Source organism: Colletotrichum navitas, assembly GCF_030913465.1.
Source record: "Colletotrichum navitas strain CBS 125086 chromosome Unknown LY79scaffold_84, whole genome shotgun sequence".
Taxonomy (NCBI): Eukaryota; Fungi; Ascomycota; class Sordariomycetes; order Glomerellales; family Glomerellaceae; genus Colletotrichum; species Colletotrichum navitas.
The window spans coordinates 12769-29915 of record NW_026850630.1 but is presented as its reverse complement, the minus strand read 5'-3'; the positions used below and the strand labels follow the sequence as shown (position 1 = coordinate 29915).

General features: G+C 55.0%; 6 protein-coding genes across 6 annotated transcripts; 2 read left to right on the top strand and 4 right to left on the bottom strand.

Annotated features, from left to right (window-relative positions):
• Nucleotides 1–1832: 1832 nt before the first annotated feature.
• On the bottom strand, nucleotides 1833–2542 carry LY79DRAFT_567524 (uncharacterized protein). The gene has a single exon (XM_060558901.1). It carries the CDS (start codon nucleotides 2480–2482, stop codon nucleotides 2117–2119), a length of 366 nt encoding a protein of 121 aa, XP_060409425.1. The 5' UTR covers nucleotides 2483–2542; the 3' UTR covers nucleotides 1833–2116.
• A 2473-nt stretch (nucleotides 2543–5015) lies between these two features.
• Nucleotides 5016–5985, bottom strand: LY79DRAFT_567521 (uncharacterized protein). The gene has a single exon (XM_060558900.1). The coding sequence runs from the start codon at nucleotides 5708–5710 to the stop codon at nucleotides 5075–5077; it is 636 nt and encodes a 211-aa protein (XP_060409424.1). The 5' UTR covers nucleotides 5711–5985; the 3' UTR covers nucleotides 5016–5074.
• Nucleotides 5986–8506: 2521 nt separating this feature from the next.
• On the top strand, nucleotides 8507–10183 carry LY79DRAFT_593655 (uncharacterized protein; the record flags this gene model as incomplete). The annotated part of the gene is made up of 1 exon (XM_060561586.1): nucleotides 8507–10183. One exon carries the CDS (start codon nucleotides 8507–8509, stop codon nucleotides 10181–10183), a length of 1677 nt encoding a protein of 558 aa, XP_060409423.1.
• A 1243-nt stretch (nucleotides 10184–11426) lies between these two features.
• LY79DRAFT_396118 (uncharacterized protein) lies at nucleotides 11427–12149 on the top strand. Its single transcript, XM_060552974.1, has one exon. The coding sequence runs from the start codon at nucleotides 11643–11645 to the stop codon at nucleotides 12048–12050; it is 408 nt and encodes a 135-aa protein (XP_060409422.1). The 5' UTR covers nucleotides 11427–11642; the 3' UTR covers nucleotides 12051–12149.
• Nucleotides 12150–12153: 4 nt separating this feature from the next.
• On the bottom strand, nucleotides 12154–14047 carry LY79DRAFT_567489 (DHH family protein). Its single transcript, XM_060558899.1, has 2 exons — nucleotides 13518–14047; nucleotides 12154–13393 (listed from the first exon to the last, which is right to left on the bottom strand). The coding sequence occupies exons 1-2, from the start codon at nucleotides 13808–13810 to the stop codon at nucleotides 12250–12252; spliced, it is 1437 nt and encodes a 478-aa protein (XP_060409421.1). The 5' UTR covers nucleotides 13811–14047; the 3' UTR covers nucleotides 12154–12249.
• A 67-nt stretch (nucleotides 14048–14114) lies between these two features.
• Nucleotides 14115–16282, bottom strand: LY79DRAFT_567484 (uncharacterized protein). The gene is made up of 4 exons (XM_060558898.1): nucleotides 15977–16282; nucleotides 15383–15882; nucleotides 15174–15302; nucleotides 14115–15087 (listed from the first exon to the last, which is right to left on the bottom strand). Exons 1-4 carry the CDS (start codon nucleotides 16035–16037, stop codon nucleotides 14314–14316), a joined length of 1464 nt encoding a protein of 487 aa, XP_060409420.1. The 5' UTR covers nucleotides 16038–16282; the 3' UTR covers nucleotides 14115–14313.
• Nucleotides 16283–17147: the final 865 nt, after the last annotated feature.

The following is a 17147-nucleotide window of genomic DNA, read 5'->3' as shown; positions in this document are numbered from 1 at the left end:
GCCAATTTCAGAGGAAGGAACCTGGATACCCTTGCTCTGTTTGCAATTCCTTTGTTCTTTCTTTTTTCTTCCCCCTTAGTATGTATGATCTTCCGCCCAGCCGGAGTCCGGGACCGCAGACTTGCAGGCAGGGCAGGCTCCCAGGATTGTGATTACCGGAAATCATCGACGAGTGGATGAGCCCCTCAATACCAGCCCCTTTTGCCCCCTTTTCCGAAGAATTCTTCTCGAAGCGCCATGCTCTCTCTCTCTCTCTCTCTCTCTCTCTTTGGATCCATGCCATGATGAATCGAGCCGATCCAGCCCAGCGGGAGAGGTCTCTTGGTCTGCCACTGGAGGAGAGTGAGTGTGGCGAGGTCCTGGGCAGTCCCACTGAACAGGGCTCGCTTGCTCGCTCAGTCCAGCATTCTTACTCCTTCAGGATTGGGAAAAGGGGCTCCTACAAGAGCGAGCTTCATCCCCTTAGTTGACCGCCTTCGTGCTTCTCCTAACCCCTGAGATCAGCACATGAAGTGCATTCTTTAGAGGTGGCGGGGTTAGACGCGGACCATCATGTGTGCTCACTTCTCGCGCGAGCGAGAGAGGGAGGGAGAGAGAAATGTCGCGCGTAGGGCGCATGCGCGTATCCATATCCATAGGGGCCACGCCACAGAAGCAAGGGATGTTGAGGCAGCCGGACACAGGACACGCCAAAGCGACTCGATGCATCAGCTTATTCCAGATGCGTTTGCAGCTGCAGACCGCCATGTTGTGCGAATTACCCAATGCAACCACCACCCGCAATCCATCGGGTAGAGAAACGACAGGGCCGACGTCTGCCGGGAAGCAGCCAACAGAAGACTCGATGGCGGTGGCTCACCTGCGTCCCTAGCCCCAGAGGCAAGCAAGCAAGCAAGCCACTTGCCGGTCTTGTATTCAATCAGTGAGGCAACTCCCGGACGATCCGCGCAGCGAGAGGGGCGGGAGGAGATGCATGTGAGTGGAGGAGAGGGTTGGCGGCTGATCTGGATTTCCCCGACTCTACTAAAATTGTATGTACGGATAGATCAGCCGGGCTTGCCCGCCCCGGTCTGTCTGTCTGTGATGGATCCCAACGCGAGGTATTGGCATGTGCAAATGCAAGCCTACATACGGATACAGGAGGTGAGAAAGAGAAGAAGCAGTAGCAGAAGCAGAGAACCGTTAGACTCATTAGCATCGCAAATCACATGCGCCGCGGGAGAGGGCGAGGTTCGGATGAGACATTGCATGAGTGAGGGGGGAGCGGATGTTTGCTAGTTTGCTACGGTACTGACTGAATGAGTTGTAGTTGGAATAGGTACTTTACTTACTACCTAGGTAGGTATGCAATCGATTCCGTCCTACTTAGTGCCTGCCCGACGATGGGAATCAGCTCCGGAGGGGTAAGCACGACGTCGCCGCCGTCCCCAAGAACCTAGGTAGGTAGGTAAATAGGTAGGTAGGTAGGTGGTAGTTTACCTACTGAGTAGTACATCGTACATTACCTACAAGCCACACGTGCCTGTAATGTTATCTATCCACGGCTGCACCGAGTTGTGGAGGCTCCTGCCTTTGTTCCCCACGTCCCCACTCAGTTTGTATGCTTATTGAGGCTTCACTGTGTGACTGTCAAGGAAGCAAGGGCCCTCCTGCCCTCTTCCGAAGTCTGGGGCATCTGCATCCATCTGCAGCTGCATCTGCGTCTGCATCTGCGTCGACATCGACATTTGACATCTGCACCATTGCCTTATGTAAGGCACACCATATCGGGCAGGTCGTCCTGCCCCCAACATCTTTCCTCAGTCTTCTTATTCCGTACTTGTATTCGTAACCTTAAGGAACAGCAGGCATGGATGGATACTACTACTACGTACCTACTTACCAGCCAGTTTGTTCTTCTTTGTTTCATGCAGGAGCCCCCACCGTCTGACCTCCTGGATATTCTTCTGGCTGAGACGCGGCCCAGTCTCCGTTTGAGCTTCATGCTCAGAAAGAACCTGCCGGCGGTCAGGTCGTCACCAGACTTGGCAATCGACGTCCGTTCGGCGTAGCCGCCGGCTTGGCTGCTGCACGCATCCGCCTTTCCTTCTTCGTTCTCTACTGCCTACCGACCTACCTACCTGTTGTCTTCTGTTTTGTTGATACATACCCCTTTCCGGCTTTTGTTGTCGTCTGCAGACTCGGATCTGCGAGCCAACTGAAAAGACCAAGAATGCATAGCTGCTGCCTCATGCTGGTAGTGTGTGGGATGAATATCCATCCGTCTCATTGGGTCCCTTGCGATTGGACCCCTCGCGCTGTCAACTGACTTCTTTGGTAGCGTATGTGAGATCGTGGCGTGACGGCTGCTTATACCTCCAACTGCTGCCGTTTGCGAGACCCAACTGCTGGCGATCAATGCGGCCACGGCGCCCCAAGTAAGGACGGGAAATAAGCAGGCCAGGCTGACTGACCATTGTCCGTCGTCAACACGCACGCCCATTACCACCCCTCGAGGCTTAGGCTATCATCCTTGTCAGCATGGGTGGCGCCTCTGACTTGCCCGAACCGTTATCGTTTGAGCTCAGTCACTCTCCTTGCGCTGATGTCGACAATGGGCGAGATAGGACACGCGCACCTTAGGTACATCTCACCGCCGTTGCACACCCGACACTGTCTCGCATCGACGTCTTGCCATTCGCCCTGTCGCATCGCACCGTATTGCACCACACACACACACACCACTGCCAAACGGAACCAATCACAACGTTGGAGTCATCCTGCCAGTCACTTCGGATCTCAGACACCGGAGAATGGACATGGCCAGACGCGCTTCTCGAGTTGCGATGCGGAACACATTCTCCCTGATCCATCTTCGTGTAGCCTGGTCAATTGGGCAATAGTGGATTGACTCTGGACTCGGGTGAGGAGGAAGAGCCCTGGGGTGTCCAAACATTGAATAACTTGGAGACTGCGTCCGGAGGTCGACAGACCCATCGCCCGGGGACACTAACACCACCTCCCGCCCACAACGTCACGGCGTAAGTGCAGGCACAGCGTGTCTAGACTGGATGCACCGAACACGGTCCCTGCCAGCCGACAAAGACCCGATTGGGCATCGCGAACGATTCCTGAATTTGGATTCCTCGTCCGATCAAATCAGACATGGAGCGCCCATTGTTGTTGGGGATGGCGCGAAACAAGCGCTCGAAACGAAACAATTAGGCTTCCACATGTCACCGAACCGACTGGTCTGGTCTGGTCTGGTCTGCTTCCGAGCAACAGCAGCAGGCCCGGCTGCGACGTGTTCCGGCCTAGGCAGCCCTGGCGTCTTTTCCCAGTTTACCAACCGTCTACTGCGAGTCTGCCTAAGGTGCAGACGGCTATCACTGGACGACGGTCTGATCTAACACTGCTCGTCGGCTCGAGACGTCTCACGCGGAGGTTGCGATGGGAGAAGACCAAGCTTCCGGCTATGGTGGCGCCCGTCTCCTGCGACACCTCGCCTCACCTCTTTACCACCAATGCATCCGCCACTATCAGCAGAGACGTGTTGGCGACGCTACCTTTGCCATCGCATAGCTGCATCTCACCAGACTCACTCCAGTGAGCCCTCGACAAGCCAATGAGGCAGCGTCGCTAGCAAACAATAACACGGCGTGAAGTTGGGCGCGGGCTTGAGCATTTTGATGCATCACAACAAGCACTGGCCAGCGCTCGACGCCAGCACTGTGTGGTAGAGCAAAAAGTGGTGGGTGCTTTGAAGGATCGCACAGTTGTGCGGCTTGCGTGTCTTGGGACGTCCAACCCAACTGGCACACCCTTTTTGGGAAGGGGGACGAACCCTCATGCTTCCCTGCCGAGAAGGCTTGCAAGGGATTCCCAAGCTGGCTGGCTATCCAGTCCGAGTACGGTACCTGCCGCCAAACACCGTACAGGGCTGATTAACTTCACAGCTTGTGGGGGGCTCCGGTGGTCCGGATCGCCTCGCCGGTCTGAGCATCTCACTGACATCAGCAAGCGAGTGGACCATGGCTCTACCGGTAATCTTATGGCGCGTGTCAGACCTTGAAGTGTCTGTGACCTTAAGAAGTGAATGTAATGGATTTGCTTGGAGAGAGACTTTATTGATTGCTACCGTAGGCACACATCCCTGCTACCGGGCTGGACGTTCATCATAATGGCAGCATCGTAAGGCATGATCCTGGTTTTGAATAGTCACTAGCACACATTCCGTTTTGGCTGGACTCGGGTTGCCGTCTACCGTGTCGGATGGGTTAGGGGAAAAACGCGCGGCCGGTATGCAACCAGCTGGATTTAGCAGCGAGCCCATGGTCATTCCCAGCTCGCGCAATGAGCGACAAGTCGAGTGTCGAACTCGGTTTCCAGCGACCCTCGTCTCGGCAGCCGTGTTTTATCGGGGCAACAGAAATAAGATGATTGCGAGAGGCGGCGAGAGAGCTGAGGCTCAGGCAGGCCACCACCATGCTGTGAGTTCATGGACATAGTAGCGAGCTGTGAGCGCCATCAATGGTGGCACGCACATCTAAACTACCGGTAGTATGACGCAAACTCCCCACACAGCACGCCCGCCCGACATTGCCGGCAAGCGACGCTGCTGCAGCAGGATCCCTGTCTGCTGCACAGCGGGACTTTCCCAGCACAACACAGCACAGCGTAGGGCAGCACGATTTCCTTTCCCTCATCGCAGGGACAGGACAGGATAGGCCAAACGCGGACGCACAGACGCCCAGACGGTGCTGTCACATGAGGATGAGGCGTGGTCTGGAGCCTTGATCTGATATTGCCCCTCACGCAAGAAGGGTGACGAAGGCTGTGAGGAAGCTGTGGAACACAATCCACTTCAAGGTTCAGCAAGGTCGGCGCAGGGCTTGGGCGACGAGGGCCCTTCTCGGCCCCATCAAATCTGAGATGCCTCGCAGTTCGCCGACGCAGAGACGAAGCGGAGGCTTGCAGCGATCGGTACCTTGTCGCAACTTTCCAGGCTTTGCATTTCTCAAAGTTTGTGAGTCGGCAGCGGTAGTGGCATGTGGATTAGGGAGGCTTTTCAGTAGTGCATAGGCTACTGCCGTTGTCACCCATATAATGTACTTGTCATAATATGGTTTAAGGCATTACATAAAGTTCCGGGCCAAGACCGTCGGGCCCAAACGAAGAAGCACAGCAAAAAAGCCGGACTGCTCGCCCATTCCGCAAGATTAAACGGCCGGGCTTGACGAAGGACTGGGTGAAGCCGACTACTGCGTGTGAGAAGGCAGCTAGCTAACAACAAACGAAACAAAAAGCGCATTAGTTTAGATAAGAGGGAGAAGCAGGCCCACGGGGGGGTTCGCGCTAGGACGGACGGCGTGAGTCTGGCCACCTCAGTCGGGCTGCTCAGAACTGCCCACGTAGTGTTAGTAGTAGTAGTAGTACATCTTTGTGCATGGGGTGGTGCAAGTAGTTTGTCGTGACATGTCGAAGCACGATGTGTTTGTTGGCGGGCTGGAAGAAAACGGTGAGGGAGATGGATGCGACGGAAAGTGAAAAGGAGAATAAGAGCGAGCGAGCTCCGGAGTCGCCAAAGCCATGCCGTGATTTCATCCCACAATCCCACATGATCATCATCATCATCATCACCCCATCCATACCCATCAACGAGAACGAGTCCACCACTTTCTTTGATGAGGCTCGTCACGAGTCGACACGTTTCTCGGTTTCTCCTCGGCATACGCAGCGAGCGAACATCTTGTTGGACATCTGAAGGATTGTGGCACACTGGGGGGGCTCCGGAATCCACAATCCATCCATATCGACGGAGCCGGAGTCAGCGTGCGTGGCAATCCTAGGTAAGCTTCCACGATTGATGTTCCCCTGTCGACTTCAAGCCTCGAAGGGTACGTACTCCTCTTCGCTGCTGCGGACTTGAATGAGTTACATACCGGTACGTAGGTAAGCTACTATGTAATTAAAGCCCTTATTTGGGGCGAGGTCCTTCATCAATTAATTGCCGTGCACGTTCGCTCGCTGACCGCAAACACAGCCTAAACTGGAGCAGCAAGCAGCTCATTTTACATTCTACCTGCTGTCACGGATACAGTCAAGGCACATTACATTGGACATACCCTCATCTCATACACCTACACGCGTATACACTACGGATATACAAACCTACCTGATATCATCTTTGTGTGGGTGCAGGTGCCGCACAGTCCAGTCGGACACATTCCACCGCCTCGCAAGGGGCTTCCGAAGCGAGTAGTCACGACCGCACCGCTCTTTCATTTCCTCGTGCTCCTCCTCTCCTCCTGCCTCTGGAGGGGGCGGCCATCATCGCCGTCACCAAAAAGGAGGACAAGCCAGCCAAGGTACGTACTGGATACCTTGCTCCGCAGTCATTTCCCCGCCAAATAAGACGTACACTACCTCTTCCCTCCACCCTCACTCTCTTCCTCTCTCCCTCTCCCTCTCCCTCTTCGTCGTTTGCCCAACCTCACTCTCTCCCTCTGGATCTCACTCACTTTTTCAACCTCATCTTCCATTCTCTTCTTATTTGCCGGCAGACTGGTTCGCCTTGTTTTCTGCTCTAGAGCTAGCTCTCTTGTTTTCACCACATCTCCTTCCCTGCTTCTTTCCGTTCTTTCCGCCGTCTAGTGTAACACGATCCTCTTGCACCTTGCACCTGACACCTGACAGTCCAAGGTACCTTCCCCAAGTGTACCCCGTGTACGTACCCATCCTCGAGACAGGAGGCGGGAGTCCTAGGTTCCTGCTGTGTTTCTGTACCTATCTACACAACCCACCTGGAAAACTAATCGTAGTGCAGGTACCTACCTAGGTAGCTGCAACCACACCACCAACCACCACCCCCACCACCGACTTTAAGACAGGAATCCTCCTCCCCCCTCTTTCCCATAAGCACAGGACAGTGCGCCGCCAAAGAAAAGGACTGAGATATCATTCCCTCCACCTCCGTCCCTCCCGTCTCAAGCTCGAGGCGGCAGTGAAGCTACAACACCACACCTCCACCACTTCGTCCCTCCTCGTCCGCCCGTGAGGTCAGGCTAGGTACTCTAGCACAAACCAACGGTGTACATCTTGCTGTAACCACCTCACACACCACCACCACCACCACCACCACCACCACCACACACACCACCACCACACATACCACCGCCTCCACCCCTCCCCCCGGCTACCCTTCAAACACTTGGTCTACCCTTGCCTCGACGTTTAGACCTTTCCATCAACTTACATCTATTTGGACCCTGGTGGCCGCTTCTTTCATCACTTCTCTTCCGTCCTCTTCCAAGCCTTCATAGGAGGTTTCCGACCCTTTGGGCCAGACCACGATACTCCCGACACCACTCATCTGCATCGTTCAATACAGTCACACGGCATCAACGATCGATTACGACGTACGACGGGTAAAAAAACGGCACCGTCAACCACCACCCCGCCGCCTTTTCGTTGCAACCGTGTGTCCGTTGCTTCCCACAACAAGGAATTCCCGACTTCCGAGCTACGAGACCCGGCACGACCAGCCATCGTCGGGTTCCCTTTCTGCCAATACGCAGTTGCAAAGTCCACCACCTCTGCCATTCCATCACTGCCAGCCCACCACTGCCGGTTCACGACACGGCGACACGGCAACACGGCAACACGGCTTCTTCTACGAATCCGCACAGCATACCACAGCACCAGGTAGGCCATCTCCACATATTCCCTTCAGCTGCCACCTCCTCACCTCAGCCCATCCCGCGCCCGCGGACGCCATCGACGCCTTCTGACTGCGCTTTGGGTCCACTGACCGCTTACGAGTCACACCCCTAAAGCCATCCAAGCCATAGAACCCTTTCCGTCTTGTCTTGCACCCCCTTTCAATTAAAACGTAGCTGTGCTTGCTGCCTTGGCTGGGCCTCAACGGAGAAGAGTCTCGGGGCTGACACTAGATGATTTACTTGTAGGCCGCTCATCTCCCTGCCACATCCTGCTCCCTGAGGTCGTCGTCCCCCTTTTTCCATTGTGCTCGTCTTTGTTCGTTCCCTCCGCCATATCCCACCGCCTCTGCCGCGTCCGTTCCAACTGTCGCCGCGTTGACCAAGCTCCTGTTCGTCGCCGTAGCGATCGATCCATCGCCAGGCACATCTTCACCGACCTCGACAACCTGCGCTATTAAATTGGATTGCAGAGAACGGGATTTACAGCATCCGAGCTGCACTGCAACCCTCACCGGCATCTGTAGCCACTCCGCCTGACTAGCTGCTAGTGGAGTAAGAAGCAGAGCTGTCCCGGCTTATACCTTGCAAATACGCGTATTCCGCAGCTCACCACGCGTATTCCGCAGCCCACCACGCCATACTCCTACATACGACGTTGTATACCGGTTCAGAGAACGCGAAGAGCCCACCCAAAACCGTCACGTTTCCTTTACCTCGGCATTGTTGTTGGACAAGGCCACTGCTCTTTTTTTTTTAATCACGCCTATGCCTTCATCACGGCCAATCTCTAACCCCAGATAATCACCATGTTTCTCCATTCGGGCGCCAGCCTGCATGGCCACGAGTATTCCAACAAGCCGGCCAGCAATGCCCCTCAACCTGCACGTAGACGGAGCCTCCTGCGATCCTCGCTAGGCGCCTCGCCACTCCCGCGGACTTCGTTTTCTGCAGACGATGCCGAAATCACAACCCAGCGTATCAACCGTCGTCTGTCATACCAGGGGCCTGCATCCCCTTCCCGTCCAAGTGTGCGCAGGAACCGGCCCGTTTCTGATCTCTCACCGCGAAAAGACCTTGTCGTGCGCTTCGAGGAAGAGCCGACTGTGGTGCGAAAAGAGACAAACGTGCTCGACGGCGTCAGCGAGGACGAGTGCAGCCTGGTGTCGGGAGTAAGCGATACGAGCACCGTCATCGGGTCCAAGAGATCAAGAAGAGCCGCGAGGCAAACCACAAATTACCTTTTGGCGTACCCGCCGCCCAAGCTTCGGACAAAGCAGCGCCGATTCGTTCAGATTCGTCCGCGCCTACTGCTTCAGTTGCAGCAACTATCCAACGACAAGCGGCCAATGCCAGCCATCGACGTCCTTCCCTCAAGCATGATTGCCGGCACCGTCATCCTGCCTCGCCTGGCGCGACAATTCCCCAAGATGTTCGGGGTCAAGGGACAATTGGGCATGAATGGCCTCATCCTGACCAGGAGCGAGGATTACGACACCCCCGCCGACGACTCCGACAGCGACGACAAGGACCTGGATAAGAGGGATTTGGTGGCTGTCATCTCACCAGTAGAGCGCAGAGAAGGCGAAAGGAGGGATTCGTCGGATCAGACAGAAATCGTGCTGGCAGATGGATCTGTGTGGACGGCCACTCAAACGAGCAACGGATCGTACGACTTCGTACACGTTGACGAGGCGGGTCGGACGACGACGGCGCGATGGGCTAGACGCAATGCTAGACCGCTATCAACGGCTACCTGCGCGGCCGTCTCGACACCTGCGCCGGCCTCGGAATATAAGTTCACGTTCAGCATCCTCGATCCCGAGCTTCGGCGGCATCCCGTCATGGCGACTCTGACCCCAGCCAACCTCGAGATCCTCGACAACTACACAACTGTATCGCAGTCATCGGCTCGCTACCCTCCTACGAGACCATTGAGCACAGACCTCTGTGGCGATAACGAACCTTCGCCCCCTCCATCTCCAGCTCTCTCAACGACGAAGCGCGAAACGCACCCGGTCGACGAAGCCACTAGAACCTTGATCACAGCTAGCTCGGTTTGGGTATCTCTCCGCCACGGCCAAGGCTGGGCCGCGGTACCACCTCCGGCGGCTTCGGCTAACCCACGTCCAATGCACTCACGCACTGTCAGCAGCAACAGCCTATGCCAGACTCGGGCCTCAACCTTTCCGGTGACGTCAACGGAGATGAGGCACATCACGTCTCCGCCTCTGGCGCAACAGCAGGTCATGGCCCAGCTGGCGCCAGTCATGCCTAAGAGAACATTCTCGTCAGGCGCGGCTTTCATGCAGCGACGCCAGAGCAAACTCGGGAGCGAGTCGGTCACGGCCGACCAAGCCATCGAGACATGTGACATGGGAGGGCTCGAGAAAGTAATAGAGCCCGTGCCGATCAAGAGGAGTCTTACAAGGAGAATCCGCGATTGGGGCCATCGGCTCACGGTGCGGAAGATGGCAACCGCATAAGGAGATGATGAGTGGAAGACGAGAACGTTGTTGTAAAGAAACACGAAAGCATTGCATGAGGAAACAGGCGCATGAACGGGCAGAAACAGGACCGGCCCAGGGCGGGCAAACACCCAGCAGACCATTTGTTTGTAGCTGTATCATTATCCATCAGCATAGGTATACCCCAAGAGATTCTAGAATTTGATACCATCCAAAGCACATGTTTTGAAGAACGTCGTGTCCGCAAAGGCGAATTGACACTGTAGTAGCTTTTAGCGTAGGTGATGTATGATAAGCGCCATGCTTCCTTGCCTGAACCTCGAGGCAGCGACGGACGGTTTAAACAACCCAGGGGCAGGATGTTTATGGTGTACCGTAATAAGATGCCGGATGTTTGTAATCGCAGACAGCGCAGTGTAATGCGTCGCATCGGTACCTGGAGGCTGAGCAGGCGGGGGCTGCTCCTTTCTGCCCGAGACAAATGGAGCCCGTTCGAGGAAGGAGGGGGTGATCGATCTGATCAGAGCTCAGAGTTCAGAGTGAGTGCAGAGTTCAGAGCGTGTGGTTGATCCTGGTGGGCGATCCTGACGACGTGCTGCGCACCGCCACACGCGATCGGCGGGAGCCCCGCCCCGAAACATGGTCCGTGTGGGTCCCGTTTCTTTTCCGTTTCTGCCCCCGCAATGTGTGTGTGTGTGTGTGAGTGTCAATGAACCACCAACCGGTCTCCCTTGTTTCCGGAGTCCGGGACCAGATGCAATGCCTGGGTGTTTGCTGGTCGCCGTGTTTGACGCCGTGTGTTTCTGGGTCCGAATGCCGGTGTGGGGGGAAGGGGGGGGGGGGGGGGGGAGCAATTATTGAAGAATCACCGGCAGCACCTGGTACGCTCAGCATCTATTATGACGACTTCGTCCCTCCAAGGGCAGACGCGGCACGAACTATAGTCATGGACCATAGCAGTCTTCCACACGAACCTACGGTCGATCGAACTTTTCGTCTGGAACGAGGCCAGCAATGTTGCTTGGGCAACGCGTTCACTAGCTAATTGGCAAACCCCCTAACAGCATAGCTCGGCGGTCTTGATCCTGTTCTCTCCGTGGCTCTGTGCCGTGGAGGGAGGGTGGCACATCCGATAAGCGACGAGACATTTGGTAAGGAGAAGCAAGTCCAAGTCATTCGTCGCGCAGAACGGGGGACGAGCCGGTATGTCGGAGAAGAGAGTGAATCACCGAGTGTTGTCACGGGAGCCGTGATTGGGCTGCTCGTGCTGCAAGTCTTGGTACTGAGTCACGGCGTTTGTTTCCCGCCAGAAGGAGCCAAGTCTCTCTCGTTATATGGGTGCACTGGTTCCACTCTTTCTTTCCCGTGGCAGGTCTCTCTACCAGGACACGCACGCAGGTTTGAAAAAGACACTTATTTCTTTTCTTTTTTTCTTAGCGGGAATCGAATTCTGCATTAGACATCGGAGAGACGAAGGATGCGCGAGTGCACACTTGGGTGTGTAACGATCATCTTCCCTGGACGCCAGGAACGGCGACCCCATGGCCGGGGAGAGGACGACTTCAGAGCTGTGCGAAGAGTCCGGGCTCTGGACCCCTCTGGCCGCCCCGGAGTGCGGCGGCAGCGTGTCCCAGGGCACCTCTTCCACCACGCACCTACTGGGCGCGGTTCGTCGCTGGAATGGAGACAGGCAACACGCGGCAGTGGTCCTGGGGCTTACCAGCGAGAGCCGGCGTTTCCCGACCATGGCCGGCATGGGGGTTTCGTTCGGGGACATCCGCAGCTGCTGGCTGTCAACCGGGGTCGACCGTTGGAAACCATGTTTGTTGATCCCTCGAGAAGTTTCACGATCGGGTACGATGGAAGACGGCAATTCGGGGTTTAGCCGGTGAAGAAATCAAAACAACATGGAAAGTCCGAGTTCCCAGAAGAACGGCCATCATGCATGATGCGAGTAACAGCTCTCCCGAATACTGTTTTCTACCTATGTGATGACGAAACGACGGAACCGTCAATGTCGTTATTGTTATTGATGTTGTTGTTGTTGTTGTTGCTGCCTGTATTGGTCTATGACCCGGGGGTATCTACTTTTTGCCAAAATAATTCATCAACGTATTGGCCTGCGCCGGCTTCTGCGCCTTCCTCGGCGACGCCCCCTCAGTCTTCTTCCCGACCTCCAGCGCGGCCATCAGCTCCTCGAACTCGGCCCTGGGCACGATGCCCCCGCTCGCCTCCTTGTGCCCCCGCGCGAACGAGCCGCCCAGCCGGACCCTCAGCGTCGGGTCCCCCGAGCGGCCGGCGGCGTCCTCCAGCACCGCGATGATGTTCACCGGCGGGTCTCGCGCCCTCGCGCACCGGGGCACGCGGCACGAGAAGTTGACCAGGCCGGGCAGGTACCCCTCGTTCGCGACCAGGACGACCTCGAGCCTGGCCGAGGCGAGGTGGCCGGCCCAGCGCGTCGCGATGACGGGGTGGACCTGGGCCCGGGAGCTGATGCGGAAGACGGCGACGCGGCCGTCGGCGGAGAACTTGGGGGCCGCGTGCGTGCAGCGCTCCACCTCGGCGTTGACCTCGGCCCTGGAAGCGAGTAGGGACGTGTCGGCCAGGAGCTCCTGCGGGGACGTTGACGCGCGGAGGGCTTCCCAGGCCGAGCGGACGTTGTACGACGCCGTCCGCCGCGGCGCGTTGATCAACGAGACGGCGTCGTTGAGGGCCTTTTTGGTATATCTTTTGAACGTTGTCCTCATGTCCGGGAAGGGGGGCTCCCACTTCAGGGTGTTCCCCAGGTCGCCGTGCGTCCCCATCACGCAGAGCCAGTCGCAGGCCCCTTCGACTCCGTCGTGGAGGTCGCGGCAGATGAGGTACGTCAGCAGCGAGCTCGTCGCCACGGGGGGCGAGTCGCACGCCGTGACGTGCAAGGCGCCCTCGGGGTGGTCGCCCTCGAGAGCGTGGTGGTGGTCGATGACGATGCCACGATGCGGCCCGTCAACGAGCGGCGGGGACGGCCGGGAGCCCTGGTCCAGGATGAAGATGTAGGCCGGCTCGCGGGCGGCCATTTCCGAGCGGCAGGATTCGTCGTGGACGTTTTTCCCTTTTGGCGGGAGGTAGGCGGTGATGAGCGCCGGGTCCAGGCCGAGCAGGACAAGGGTGCGTTCGAGGATCGCGCCGGAGGCGAGCCCGTCGGCGTCCTTGTCGGGCACGATGAGAGTCGGCTTGCCGGCGGACACGCTGGAGGGAATTAGAATGAGAGGGGGTTCACGGGTCATCTACGAGCTCTCTGAGTTGGGGGACATTGGCATGTCAAAGTCGCCGCGACGATGCATTTTCTCATCACGCGGCCGGTGCGACGTACCACTCGCGGATGAAGGCCCTGGCTGCCTCCATCTTGTCGTCTGGCGCAGGCCACACGATGCCGCCATCTTCGCCTCTCACCGATGGCGTCAAGTGATACTCTGGAATCGCAGGCTTCAGCTTCTTGGTGCTTTGCTTCCCGTTCGTTAGGTTCGCGGTTGCTGCGCTTCGTTTCATGGCGACGGGAAGGCCTGGCGTGTATCGGAAGAGAGTGGGTGCAGATGTAATACTGATACTGGGCACGCGGATGCAAGATCTTGCCCTGGACACCGATTTCCATGCGGGTAGGCTCATGACTAGATGGTAGTCAGACGTTTACGGCCTCCGTGACCGAACTTCAGAGATTAGGTCCCCGGGTTCATGTAGTCGTTGCGCCGCGTTGCGCATGTCGTCATAGACATCTTGGTGTGGCTGGAGCTGGAGTTTCGTCTGCGGACAGTGTGTATTATGACAGAATCCAATGAAACACACTGTATATACCTGAGTTCATGAGGGCTTTCGTACGTCCTTAAAAAAAGAAGAAGAAAGAGAGTTAATCATGAAGAGCATCATACTGTATTCGTCATACTCGAGTCTTTATACTATATAAAGACATAGAGATCTGCAATCTTGTAAAGTTAACTGTAGGAGAAAAGTTTGTTTCTAGCAGCAGACTGTAAAGTATTATTTCTTGTGAACCCCACTGGAAGTAAGCGCAATTATTAAATAAGTTTTCTTGCCGTATGTTGTATCTTCACTAATACAGACTCCATTGATTCCGACAAACCAACAAGACCCTTTGTCTTCGTGATTCCAAATTATGTAGTCGTTGACTCCGCAGGCTTCCACAACCGGAATATGGACAGTTCTCTATCTGCCATTTCGTTGTCGTCCGGGGTTGTCATTGTCGAAAGAATGACACGCCCGACACCCTCAGTCCCAAGCGAGGCATTGTAAATGATTCCGAAAGGCGAAGCGGAGAGCATTACTGTATATTCAACGGACGAGAATATCTTTGGAACCAATCGCATCAGCCTCAGCCCTTCCATCAAGGGCTGCCAGCGGTACTGGAGTTCTTCTGGCATGTACAACCCTCGATCTGGCTTCTTTGGTATAGTCCTGTCCAACTCAGAGGGCAAAGAGGGTGGAAATCGGTTGCCGGTGTCTAGAATATCTTGAAGATTCATAAGCTGGACGATCGCGGAATTGTAGATCAGAAGCTCCGTCGCCTGTTCGGCCGTATTGAGCATCAAAGGTTGAGAAAGCAAATCTCGAACCCAACTTATGGTAATACCGTCGTCTTCCAAAGGCATGAAGACCTCCGATACACTGTTCTGGTTGGATCTTTCCCAAACCCGTCTCCAGTCGTGTAACTTAGAGATCATCTTGAGTATTACGGCACAAGCTGCAGCCTTTTTTTCTGGCGAAAGGGGCTCGGCTGGGTGCGCTATTGAAACTGTCAACCCGGGAACGTCGACAAATATATCCATCAAAAGATCATAAGATGTCTTCGGGTGATACAGCCATGGTACTGTTTTCCAGCGTTCCTGATCAAAGAAAGATCCTTCGTAGTGGTTGTAGCATTTACATGCCTATGCCAACATCCATTCAATGTCAGCAGAAATTAACTTCCCAATGTATTTCAGCATCTGGATCGAAGTTTGTGATAAAGTCTTACATGTATAGCCCTCATATGGCGCAGACTTGTCAGCATAGGCTCTTGCTGGAAACATTCCGGCCCGCACCACTCAATGATCCTTGTCATCCCGTAATAGTGAGGAATATTGACTTCCTGCTCAACTGCATACTACGTGATATTAGCATTATTGACAGCCACACTTGTTCCGAAATAACAAGGGCAGCCAGCCCCGTCTGCAAGCAACTCACTTGGTAGATGCTCAATATGATGATTGTGATGGCCCATTGGGCCAGATGTTTCTTTGATGCAGCGGACAAGGCCGATTGTAAGGCTCGTATCACTTGGCCGTTGAGTTCATAGCCCTCGGCCAGCATCTGTGGCTCTTTGACTCTACTGCCCATGAAACTAAGCGCCGTCGCCAAGGTTCCGGTGTAATCAGCCTTGACGACGTCAGGCGGTGCCGGCCCATTCAAGGACATCCGCAGCACAGGTTTCCAGAAGGGACCCCATCGGTAGTTGGCAATGAGATGAGAGAACGCCATTTGCTCACGGAAAGCTATCAACGGCAACTCTTGGGTCACGGTTGGCGGCGGAAGTGTAACTTTCGTTGTATCAGAAATGCGAATCAGCTGTTGGGCCCCGCTAGCCTCTGTCACAGTGGTGAAATGTTGCATTCGAAGAGGTAGCTCGTAGCCCAAACACTTGTGACCCGACCTTAGGCATCTTTCGCACTTGGGACGAAGCTTGTCTATGAAAGGGGAATCCTTGTCAGTATATCATCGGTATGCTTGAAATATGGCCCAGATTTCGCTAGGTGGGATTCTCGTGACTGGGTAACCCACCACACTTTACCCGCCTGCGTCGGCAAGTCTGGCAATAGCCACTGGAGGGGGTTCGGCCCATCGCGATGGCTTCTGAGGTCAATGTTGCAAGGTCGATGTTCAGGAAACGGCACGGCTTGGCGTGTCGACGAAGGACCTAGATATAAGCGAATTCGCATCTCGAGGCCCCGATTAAATATCCCGTGAAGTTTCTCTGATAAACGATAAAGAGACTTGTACATTTCAGGATGCTGCAATCACCGAGCAACTAGTGTATATACGGATGCGACATTCACTGATAGTTCTGTCGTGGGACGGGAGTTGCTGCCAGGAAGATTAGGAAGAGATAAGATTACCAAGCTCGGATTATCCCCTGTCGTGATTTTATTCGTAAGCAACTCGCGCGCGCGCGAGTTGCTTGGCTTGGACTGATGAGATGATTGCATGGTTTAGTCAGCTTTCCCCCTACACACTGCCTGCGTGTTTCTCATTCGCCCCTTGGTAGCACATGATGGTGAAATGTCATCAATTTAGACACTGTATAAGATTCTTGACTTATAGGTCATCATGTCGTCATGCATCGGACATTATGCTTGTTTTGTGGTTATCCGACTGCATCAGAGTATCATTGTTTACTTATGCAACCTTAGGATTGACCGCCTTGGATAGCTCGTCTGGAATGGAGGCTTTCAAGCCTTCACTGGTTTCCTCTCAACAAGCAGACAGACCACCATTGTCAATGACTTAGAGTGATTGTGTTGATGGAAAGCGTATGATAACACAAATGATCCAAAGAAATTCATCGCAATATCCTGGTAGTCTTTCCGTTTCATTAGCCCGGCTGCGCCGCAAGTTGCATCAGGCACTTGTCTCCTTTAGGGGCTGACGTGGCTCTATCGGACCGCGTAATCAAGGCACCTGTTCAGCTGTAAGATAGCAACTGCGTCTTTTTACTCTCTTTCATTCACCAAATACTTGAATCACAGCTTCATGGACCTCAAACAGCTTCTTGTCAACTGAACTGACCAAGCTGCTGAATCAGTTTTTGATCTCCTATTGTTTCTCGGCTTTGCGAACCTCTGGTCAACTTAGAACTCTTGAGCGCTCCCCAAACAGCTGTTCCTTCGCAATTCCGTGATACCAGCTGGTGCATTAAGATGGAAGTCTCAGTAACGCGAGTGAAAGCTATCAA